The 12,331-nt window shown below is 43.9% G+C and overlaps 1 protein-coding gene across 6 annotated transcripts in view; it reads right to left on the minus strand.

Moving 5' to 3' along the window:
* Positions 1-12,331, minus strand: part of RNF31 (ring finger protein 31) — a 915,252-nt gene that overhangs the window by 412,154 nt on the left and 490,767 nt on the right. For all 6 annotated transcript variants that reach the window (XM_069633995.1, XM_069633999.1, XM_069633998.1 and 3 more), the window contains exon 14: positions 2,691-2,789. In XM_069633995.1, coding sequence (XP_069490096.1) covers positions 2,691-2,789 — 99 coding nt within the window. The remainder of the gene's footprint in view (positions 1-2,690; positions 2,790-12,331) is intronic.

The following is a 12,331-nucleotide window of genomic DNA, read 5'->3' on the forward strand; positions in this document are numbered from 1 at the left end:
TGGCAGCACTTATTGAGTCACCTGCACTTCTCACCCCCTCCTCCCAAACATCCTTGGCACTTCTCCCTTCCCTTCTTCCCCGCACTTGCATGATCTGAATGAAAAGGCCTAGTAAGATCATTGTTTGTCCTCCTTTTGTTCCCCCCTTCTGGTCTTGTCACACCTAGAAACACTGGTGTATAGGCACGTTATAAATGACTTCTATCATACCCACACACCGTAGGACAGCTCTGTTTCCCATCTGGCGGAAACCCGTGATCGCCCCACCCAGAGCTACTGTGATCCGATGCTATCTCACCCTTGTGCAGCAAAGCTAAAGCTTCCTCCCTCTTGTCATCTGCCAAGAAGTCTAAGAGCAGTCCCATCTTAAACCATAGTTCGCTATCACATCGGCTAACAAATTTGCACACTTGATAGTGCTAGCTGCTGTGGTAAGAATTCTTTTTACGAAAGCATCCAGCAGTTTTCCATCCTTATCCGGTGGAACCAAAGATTAAGATGAAGGGTTAGCTGACCACTTCCTGGCAGTGGCCGAAACTACAGAGTCAGGGGGCGGCTGGAAGCAAAGACACTTGAGAGTGCCCTCAAGAACTCTATATTTTTTCTCCAGTCAGTCCTTTTTCAGTGGAGCTGCAAACAGGTTCTGCATGACCAGGAGACCATCCTCCCAGATGTCGTGGAGTAAAGGTATAGCTATCACCGATTTCTCTGTTCTTCAGGTACAAGGTTGAAGTGCTTCGCAGCATGCATTAATAGAAGATGGAATGACCCCATTTCATCTGGCGATGAACTTGTGGAGGGTAGATCGACATCCGGATTCTCTCCATCTGCCGGAACCAGGTCATTATACTCATCGGCTGTAAGGGTACCTTGGAATGTGTATGTATCTGGACCCTTATCAGAGTCCATAAGGGAAGCCACTGGATGCAACAAATCCTGTGCTGGCAATGGAGGCCAAGGCTTATGTAACTTCTCCGCAGGAGGTTGTGTGGGACACACTTTAGGAGCACAGAGGGACCAGAGGGGGTTGTCGCTGCTGTAACTCTGTTACCAGAGACTGGAAAGTTGATAAAATGTCCTGCAACAAGTCCCTGGGTGCAGGGTGCACTGGGGCTGGAGCGGATGGTCCAGGGGCTGAAGACTGCAGAGGTTGATGAGGTACAAGTAGAATGGGATCACTGTCCACTTCTATCTCATTCTGGCTTGAAAATAGAGCCTCCGCATCTTCTAGCATGCTCCTCTCCTGTAGCGCTTGGGCAGGTGGCTTTGCTTTGGCCACAGGCACCAAGGTCAACAAAAGGTTTATCCTTCATGGATTTCAGGAAAGAAACCACTGGTGGAGCCGGACACCACGTCAAGAATATTGCTGATGCTGGCCTAGGGGGCAGCACCACTCTGGAGATTACGGATTTCGTGGGTAGAAATCTGAAGATGACCACCAGGGGTGGAGCCAAGGAGGACGAACATAATCAGTTGAGGCAGTGTGACCCCAAAGTGACCACAATGGGCTACATGCAGTTTTTTAGGCTTTAAAGCAAAACTGCTTTAATATTATGATATGATATGGCATTTATAACGCGCCTACATACAGAGGATTCCCAGCCTAACGACGGGGAATATTCATGAGCATGTAAATCCATGTAAGAACCAATGCTGGAGAACCATTCCTTCCAGCAACACATCAACAAAAAAGTCCTAACTGCCGGGTATTAATTAGCATTCCTCTGGAGGCTGAAACCCTTTTTCCCCACCTGAAGATTCAGAACCAAGGTCCAGGCCCTAGTAATCCGGCCCCACGGTCCTATCATTCTCCTGCCTGTGTGCTGGCCACATACCCACCTCCCTCCCCACGCCTTAGGGACCTTCAACATGCTGCTGCATGCCTCATAACTGGGAAATAAGACATTTGACCAAATCTCCTGCATGCAAAGAGAATTACACTGGCTACCATCCCAGTCATGATACTCTTCAAAACTGCCTTCATCACATATAGGGCAACACTACTGGTCCTAACACCAGTCTACCTAGTCAAAAAATGTGCAGGCTCAGGTGGGACGTGCTCCTCTGGGAGGCACATCATTGTAAGGCTAGAGACTAACCTGGAACACAAATAGAAAACGAGTAAACAGGCCTCACCATGCCTACAGGGATAACAGCCTGGTCGCAATCAGGAAGAAACTCAAGACACCGATCTTCTGGGAATACCTAGTGGTCTCTTAGGACATGCTACTTCTAGTTGTATACCACCCCTGTAGTATGGAATATTCAAGCTACTATAATCTGTAATCTTCCCTTCCACTGGCCTCTGTTAACCCCAAATTATATGTACAGCAACCCGTTGCTTCCTAGCAAGATTAGCGCTATATAAACCCAATACAATACAAAATAGAAACCCCACTCCCACCTATAGCCTCCACACTGAGTGCAGCACGATCCAGGTCCGCCCAGATGCCCTCCATGTTTGCTACACAGTGGCCCCTGCTTTACACAATCACTCCATTTTGACCCTTGAATTTCTATACTAATTTCACTCTCCTAAACCACTTGATGCACTCTGACCCTGACCTCAACACACATCTGCACTGACCAAAATCCTACCAACAAAGAGTCCCACACATCCCATCTGAATTAGGCTATAGCGACACACAAGCCAAATACCTGCCCAACCTCACAATCCCAGATTGACTTACGTGAGTGCACCATAGAAATTTCTCATCCTTCATCAGTGTGCGTTCCGTCAACTTTCTGTGGAAGAGATCAAGGATATCCCCATCCAGGCAATCCCGCAGCTGCAGGGGTCAGAAAAAAGCAACAAGGTGAAGTAGGGAAATGATGCGATTGAGAAGGTGGGTGGGAAGCAGGAGAGAGCAAAAGGAAAACAGACATGGGCAAGAGGAAAGGAACAATAGAGAAGAAGTGTTGCACTGGATTTCCTGTTGAAATAAATGCAAAGCTTGCAGTGTATGCTGCAGACAACATGTGACACTCAGAAACACAAAGACTCACAGATAAAGGTGTGGCAATATTTTGCAATCTAAAAAGCTTTGGTATTTGCATTCCTGTCTTTCTTACAGTGGTGACGCTGTGTCTGAGCACTACAAGATCCAGGAGCAGCAGCAGTGACTGTGGGGCGGAGCCCTTTGAACTGCCTCCCTTTCCTTGTATGGGGGTGGGGGGTGACAGTAGCACTAAAGCAGCGCTTTTGCATTCCTATCTTTCTTACCTGTGATGACGCTGGGTCTGAGCACAAAGCGTATCGCCATCACGCTGTCGGGCAGAGGGTCAGAGGCCGAGGCGGGCAGGACCGGGATCCCTGCTGTTACACCCTCAATCAGCATGTAGACTGTGAATTTGCACTTGGCCACCACAACTGCTCATGCTGAAGCCTCTACTTTATCTATGTTAAGCATTACATCGACTACTTCAAAAACAAGGTCTCGGAAAAACACTTATCAGTGGCACGGAACGCTTAAGAAGCGTAAGATGTAAGAGCACATCAGTAAGTGATGAGGAAATGAGATCCAAAATGACCAACTACTTCACCCCTATCCCCAATGATAAACATATCATCAGAGCAGATTAGGAACAGAGTTCAGACAGCCTAACATCGTTGCTTGTTTGTCTGGTGAGTAAACTGACACATGAGATTATCCTATCACCCCAAAAAATCAAAATCAAGGGGAGGCCTGCTCCCTCTCCATCTAATTTAATAGAGACTGCTTCTAGTGTATGTCCCCAGAGGTCCTCCCTCTTGTCCCCACGACTGAGGAACAGGAACACCAGGATCTGCAGAGCTGCACAGGAACAGAAGTAATCTGCTGCATTTCCTTCTAACTAAAAGGTAATGTAAAGTCTAAGAGAACTTACCTCTTGTTGTAGATGATCTCTTCACAAGCCTAACAGCTTGTGGACCTACATTGATTCTTCTTTTTCTTCAAAGACTTCCAAAACATTGTGCAAAGACTTTTCTTACTTACCTGCAAGAAGTAATTCAGCCACATAGACGTTTGCCTATTGACTTTGGCATAGCCTGTTTCACTAAAACACTCTTCTCTCCTCTGACATTGGGGAGGGTTGATAAGTATTTGCCTGCTTAAGTAACATTTGAGATCTCTTGTTTGCTCTAATAAGCTTTTCTTTGACACAACTCAGTACTATTCTAAATGCTAACAGTAATATATAAATGTCCAGAGTGTCCTAACTATTGAAGTCACCTGAGGGTGTAAGAAGTGTCTGTGTGTCTTCCCCAATGGGTGTTTGCTGATTTAGAAATTACGAGTGTGTATTTTGAAGGTATTTGTGTGTTGCTATCATATTGCTCCCTTCTAAAGAAGGCTTATTCAAATGACCAGTAAATAAATAAATAATTGTTTTATCAAGAAACCTTTAGTTTAAGTGTTTGTTTGAATACGTGTCACTGTGAATCTTTTTGTAACCACTCTACAGCTCACATTGACCCTTCTTGAGATAGGCCTGGCTACTTTCCCACCCTACCAACCTGTGTAGCTCCGACTTATACCAAAGGTTGGGTTCTATTGCCAGGAGGCTGAGGTTGTTGTAGTGCACCCTAAGGGTACTACCCCAAATGTTTACCTAACACTACCAGTGTTTCCCAGGATTGGGGAGGGGGAGATTGGGTGTGAACTCGAATACTCCCTGATGGTAGAAAAGGAGGGGGGGTGATGGGCATTACGAATGGGCCGAATATTGGGTCTCCCCTTTGAACATTCTCCCAGGATTCTCCACTCAGTTGGTTGTCCCTTTTTATTCTGCCTCCAGAATCAGGACTTGAGAGAGACAGTATTTCTTTGGGCCTTTGTGAAGTATAACCATTGGGAATAAGGTGGGAAAATCCCTGGGTTTTCCACAGTAACTAAGATGTTTCCGCAGATGGTGTGTTTAACCTTAATCGTAAAATCAATAAATCATTAAGGAGAAAACAGTGAAATATTGAAAAGGAGAACAACCCAACAGGAAAGCATGTTCTGAAGAAATCTAATGGAAAGACAAAGAAAGCTGCTTAGAGTGCTATTGATGGCGATATGTGTCAATACCTACTGGCACTAGTACCCTGGCCTGGACAAAACAATGATATTCCTGCTAGCATCGACGAACGGAAAAACCTCATTGATCTAACGCACCATAATGACAATCATCTTGGAAGATAATGAAAGCCTATTCAGAGAAACAAACTTGCCCTTAGACTCTGTTTAATTGCTGGAGGAAGGTGAGGGCAGGATAGGGGCTCTGCCAAAGACAGTTAACAAGCAACTCAGGACCTCCTCACATTGACACGCCCCTGTTACCGTAAAACATAATACTGCACTGACTCCTTTTAAAGTACATGATGATTCTGTTTTGCAAACTGGGCCTTTTCATAATAGACACTGTGATAATAACAGAAACTTAAGTATTTATTGATTGCATATTGGCGTGGGAAGCAGAGTTTAATAGGCTGGGTTATGAGTGCCCACCTGAATAATCACACAAACATCAGATCGACACACAGAGAAATGTGCTAACCGGTCATGTCCCCAAACAAATTATGTAAACTCCCTTAAAGGAAAGAATATTAGAACTAGAGAGGATGGGATGAACAAGCATAATGATAAAGACCTTAAGGTTAAATAAGGGGAATCCTCGAATCGTACTACTCCGTATCACTGATTGCTGAAAACCTTTTGGTTAAACCACTACAAAGGAAAGCAGATTGGTTCACTTTGTGGACGTGGACAACGTAGAAAGTGAGGAGAATAATTGACATTGGCTCTCCTCTTGTTTACCTTCCAATCCCTCGTTACGTTCTTTATCTAAGATTAAACATCTTATTGTGGAACACTCAGGGATTTACCAATTTCTTTGGAAAAACTGGCCTCTTTTAGAACTTAAATACTATTGGCATACCCGCTCTTCAAGCAATGTGGCCCCTCAATGACATCTTGGAGGGTAGAACCAAAAAGTAGCAGTAAAAGGCCAAGTGGGCCACCCAAGGGGAGGGTTGCTTATCAGTTCTGTGCTGCATTCCCTTAATTGAGTAGGCACTGATTCTGATCAAGTACTTGCATGTACAGCTAAATGAGAATCAAAAAATGGCACTAGATATGATATACTAATCGTTAATATCTATGACCCCAGGGGCAGACCAGATCAATCCCTTGAAAGCCTATTTGAGAGTATCATAGATATCTATCACAATATCCATATAATTTTGGTGCTTGGAGATTGTAACGCTAAGATTCCTCCTACGTTATGCATTCATCCTTCGGTCTTGGAAGCCTCATTATTACAAACCTCTAAAGATAGAAGAGGTATAGTTTGGGCAACATTATTTGCCCATTAAGGTATGTGCATGCTGAATGGACATTGGCCTAGTGAAACTCCAGGCAATTATACCAGGGTTTCTTACACAAGGTCCTCCGAGATTGATTATGCGTTCACACAAGAATAGCTCTTTAATCTACCACTCGATCTGCTCATTTTCCCTTGTGAAGAGAGTGATCACTTCCCTCTACATATTACTATTTGGATACCTGAACTTAAGACACAACAATGATAATAATGATAATGATGTGTTATTTATTTATATTATTTCGCGCTCTGAAACACTTGTGTACGAGCTCGATATAAATAAAATATCATTTCATTTATAAAATATCATTTAATTTAATTTCATAGCGCCTTAATCCAAAGCGCTTTACACAGGACATATTTACATACAATATAGATACAACAAGATAGGATAGGTTGAATTAAATTGAATGCAGACAAAAATCACATCAGCTGGATACCTACGAATCAGAACAAAGTTAATGCTAAGCTATCAAACCTTGTCATTTTTTTTCAACGGCTGACTGGAAAGTATTTGATTATTTGGATGATGGTCTTCCAACTAATCTCTTAAACGCCAATTGATACAACCAGAGATATAGTGATCAACCCTCTCCTCGATAGCATGGCCTGGGAAACTATGGCCAATATGAATTTGAAGCAGCTGTAAGGAAGGCATGGTACCAAAGTAAGAGACACAAATCACCACAGTTCAAGGGTGTTTATTGAACTTTCAAAGAGGTGTGATAAACGCCTATCTAAACCTAAATCTAAGATGGGAGCAAGCTACAACCATTAAATAATAAAGAATGTAGTCCTAGTGAAGTTGTGTCAAATAAAGGGCCTATACTAAATAAAAGTATTGACAATCCTTACTACTAGTTACAAATAGTGTGGGGTGCAGTTCATGAAAAAGAAAAGTGTTCACAATATAATGATCAGGATACTTGGGCCGATGGCCTCCGTTCCCCACGTATTAAACACGGGGCAAGACGTCTCACTCTGAGCAAAGCACACACTCTGGCGTATGCAGTACGAGACTACAATGGCAGTTCCAGTATCAGGGCCTACTGTACTCGAGTCTCTTTTCCATCAAAGTCTCTTGTTTCAGAGGGCCTGATGTACAAAACAAAAAAGTAGAAAGTTCCTATCTTCTTGTAACTAAACGATCTTAGAGGTTTCTCCCTGGATCCCCCTCAGCTGGGCTCAGATCAGCTTTCTCTTGTATTTCTAAAAATATTCATCCTCTGGTGACTCACGGTTCACTCCGGATCCCAGTCAGCCGTTCAGACCAATTGTAATTCACTTTATACTTATCGAAGACTTTCGTTTGTGCACAGGTTTTAGTTTGACCCGTCGCAGGACCACTTCGTTTCACTGTTCTTTTCTGACAACGCAGTTACCCTTTAGTCAGATACTCGCAGACCTTCGATTGAGCATGCCCAAGGTGCCGACCACTCTGTATACCGTATCTGATTTCGCTTTTAACAGTTCATTGTGGAATTCTTCAAACAATGTTGCCGCTTGCAACCTTGGTTCAAACATAGGGTGATTTCATATCGGTTTCTCCGACTCACCGGCTGGGCTGTTTTTGACTGGCGTGGCTTTCTCACAGAAGCCAAGGACAGTACCACAGTGGGTTATCGACACAGGAGTGCCCCGGATACCTTTGATGCACAGCGTAGGTCTGCTCAGCTTCAGTTCCTTGTCTTAGGCTTCTCACTTTTGAAGGCTCGTGTAAATAGCGGTTTCTAGAGGTCAAGAGTACTTCCCTCCTTGCAATTCTCTCTGGTCTAGCTGCCTTTCTGGTTATGTTAAATCGCCATCTTGGAACTGCTTCTTCCTTGTAGGTTTTTCCTTGCTCAGAGTGTGCTTTCATGCTCCGCCTTTTATCCGTTTGGGGGGGGAAGTGTGATGGGAGTCAGGTGTGTGTAATGATTAGTGATTGTCTGAACATGCCTGACTAAGGTGTTGGGACATGACAGGTATACGGTTCTGGTCTTAGTCTGTTGTTGCTCACGATGAACTGTCTGTGAGAAAAGTGTGTGTGTCAGAAAAGGGGGAGGTGGGGTTGAGTTTCCAGGTCTCCTACCTGGTAGGATGGGGAAAAAGGTCTTACAGGAAAGGGTCCCACTTCCACTCCCCGAAGACCCACCTCCCATCCAGGTGATCAACCCGCACTGGTCCACCCTCAGGAACTGGATCCAATAGCAATGGCTGTGTCCTGGCCACCTGGATGAGAGATCCCCGGGGACTTCCGGGTGAGACACCTTCAGGTTTCTCACATAACCTTCCTCCATGTGATGTAGCGGCATCTGCTTCACAGGGGAACCCGGAAAGGAAATCTACATTTCCTTGGTCTTTACCTTTTCTATGTTCCACTGTGAACCATTGCATGCCACAAGGGTTGGAGTCTTTTCGTTGGCTAATCCAAACCAGTGGAGAATGTTCAGTGATGAGTGTGAACTGTCTTCCTCATCCTCAGTAGTATCGAAGGTGGATAATGGCCCGCTTGATGGCTAGGGCCTCTAATTCCAGCAGAGAGTCATTCTTTTTACGTGGGAAAAGCTTGTGACTTGCAAACAGGATGGGATGTTCTAATCCATCGCAGATTTGAGAAAGGATGGCTCCTAATCTTGTTTCGGAGGCGTCTGTTTGCAATACAAATTATTTTGAGAAATCTACTACCTTTAGGATTGGGTTCTGGCCCAGGGTTTGCTTCAAGTTGTTAGAGCATATCATCCTCGTCAGTCCAATGAAGTTTTTGGGGTTCAAGCTTCTCAAGTTTATCCATCAGACTAGCTGTTTTAATCCAAAAAATTTGGGATAAACCTACGGTAATACCCAATTAATCCTAGAAAAGCTTCGAGATCTCTTTTAGTTTTAGGTATACAGGTGTCTAGATGGCCTTTACTTTCTCATGTTGTGGTTGTACATTACCATTCCCTACAAAGCAGCCAAGGTATTTCACGGCTGACTGGGCGAGTCTGCATTTAGATGGATTGTTAGTTAAACCAGCCTCTCGGAGGACCCTCTTAATAGTAAAAATATGGAAAAGATGGTCCTCACAGGTTTTACTATAAATGATGATATCATCAATATAGGTTCCACAGAAATCGGAGTAGGGCTGTAATAGTTTATGCATGACGCGTTGGAAAGTGGCTGGAGCGCTTTGTAGCCCAAAGGGGAGGACTTTCAATTGAAATAGTCCTAGGGGCATTGAGAAAGCTGTCTTTTCCTTATCAGGCCCATATACTGCGACCTGCCAGTACGCTTTTGTTAAGTCTAGGGTGGATAGAAAAGTGGCATTTCCAGGTTGATCGATTAGGTCAGCGATGCGCGGCATGGGGTAGGCAGCGAAGTCAGAAATGGCATTAACTTGGCAGAAGGCTATGCAAAACCTCCAGGAATTGAAGGCTCGAAAATATTTGCTCTTAACATCTCATTTACTTCCTCAACCACTATCTGCTTACGGGCGTTTACAGGAGTCTATATGGTTTCAGATTAACCACTTTTCCCTTAGGTGTTCTAATATAGTAATAGGTGCCTTTTACTCTTCCTGGTGTTTCTGAGAATACATTGGGAAATTATGTAACTATATCGTTTAAGTCTTCCTGTTGTTTAATAGACAGCTCTAAAGGAATTAATTCAAAGTTGTCTATTTCTTCGGGAACCAAACATGATTTACATGATATAGATGGACCTTCCGTTTTCGGTCCTGTTGGGCTACCTTATAAGTACAGGTTCCAATCATTCAATTATTTCATAAGGCCCATGCCACTTAGAGACGAGGTTTCTTTTCTGAGGTGGGCAAGAGGACTAGTACCCTTTGTCTTAAATTTGTAGTAAGCAGATTTTTGTTGACTCTGGGCTTTTTCCATATGGGTACAAACTAGATCTCGAACCAGTCTCATATGCTCCCGCAATCTGGCAGCGCGGTTTGCGAGAGAGGAATGGGTGCCTCTTCTCATTTTTCCCATGTTTCCTGGAGCATGTCCAGGACATCTCTAGGTTCTCTGCCATAAAACAATTCAAAAGGAGAGAATTCAGTATAGGCCTGAGGGGTTTTCCTGACCACAAAGGTTGCCCAGACGATCATCCGGTCCCAATCATTCCTGTTTTTGTCTACCAACTTCCTAAGGATCAATTTCAGAGTTTTATTGAATCTTTTTACCACACCATCGGTTTGGGGATTGGGACACAGAAGTTCGGAAGGTCGTAATATGGAGTAGATCTTTGACCTCAGCCACGAGCTTGCTCATAAAATTTGAACCCTGATCTGTCAGTATTTCCTTGGGAAAACCAACCCGGGAAAAGTACGGTAGGAGGTGTTTGAGAATTTGCTGGGTGGTATTATTCCGCATATGGAATGCCTCGGGGGATCTGGTGGCGTAGTCAACAACAAGTACGTTTTTGTTGCCCAGCCTTGATGTTTCCAATAGTCTAATGACGTCCATCCTGATTCTTTAAAAAGGGACTGCTTTGATCGGTAGTGGATTCAAATGGGCAGTTAATGGGATGTGACTGCGTTTTTTTTTTTTTTTTTACATATTTCACACATCTGGATAAAGGTCTTTATATAATCGTGGATACACCTACAGGTTTCTCACACAGCATGCTGAAGTATTTAACTACTATAAAAGAGATTTTTGAGGCAAGACCTCAGGACAAAGTCCAGGTCCCCACACATAAAGCTCCACACAGGCATAATTTTAATTATAGAATACGTCAGGAAAAAAGAAAGCCGAGAAGAGATTTGAGACAGCTAACTAGAAGCTTTTGTAATGCACAAAACCTTAATCAAGCTATTAAAATAAGAAAAAAAGAATACTCAAGCTGGCTAAAAAGACACCAGAAGGAGCGGAAAACAGCACAGAGGCAAGACTTAGTCATGATAATAAGATCTAACAATATGCAGAAGTTTTTGAAATTGACTAGACCTTATCTTGGTCCATCATTGATACTAGAAGGCCTGGCAACTACACAATGCAGCTACTATAAGCTGTCCTAGCATGCAAAACTATCTTTTGAAAGATTCCCGCAACCATACACATCAGGATGGAGGAAAGTGTAGGAGTAATTCCTACTAGTTCTGCCGATCCCCCAAAGGGTGCATCCTCTGAGTTAGAATGTCCAGGCAATAATGCTTCATTGACAGTTTCTTGGAGCATCATGTATGTACACACCTATTTGCAACTGCTTCCTCCTGATGAAATGGGCAAAAAAACCAACCTGGGACAACTTTCTGTTGCAGCTTTCAACACAATCATTTGGAACCAGGTTACCCTTTCCTGAGACACGCAAAAACAACGAAAATTACCTTCATGTTTGTAGCAATACTCCTAGTACTTGCTCTCCTTCCTTTACAACTGGTTGGGTAGACTGTACCACAAGCTGGACGGGAAACCGCTTCTCCAAAAGAAGGTGTTGAATCTTTAGGGATATTAGAATAGAGCTTGATACAACCAAGCACCCCTGCGCCCATGCGACACCTCCCAGTTCCACCGTGGAGGTTGTGGCAGAGCATGCGCATAGGGGGTGGTTGGTAGGGAATTGTGAAGGAGGGAGAGCAAGGACTAGGAGTACCAGAATCACCATGAAGGTAATTATTTCATACCCAAGCATCCTGCTCTCCCTTCTTCCCATCTGGTTGGGAACCAAGACTGTACAGATGCATGAAAATGGTGGAGAAGACAGCATTTGCCTGTCCAGGTTCCAAGCAAAACAGTTGTAAAGTACTTGCTGGACAAAAACAGCATCACTCCTGGATGGGGTGTCGGGAGAACAGTGTATAACAAAGGCATAAGGAGTAGCCCATGTAGCAGCTCAACAAAAGTCTGCTATGGGAACATGGTTCTGGAAAGCCACTGATGCCGCTTTGGTTCTAGTAGAGGAGACCGGTAAGCTTGTAAGCCTTAGAAATACAAGAAACAATCCACCTAGAGACAGTAGCTTTACTCATCCTGTTTGCAGAGGAAAGGTCTCCGAAGGTAATGAACAGGTG

Source organism: Ambystoma mexicanum, chromosome 13 (genome assembly GCF_040938575.1).
Source record: "Ambystoma mexicanum isolate Mex_15411 chromosome 13, UKY_AmexF1_1, whole genome shotgun sequence".
Lineage (NCBI taxonomy): Eukaryota > Metazoa > Chordata > Amphibia > Caudata > Ambystomatidae > Ambystoma > Ambystoma mexicanum.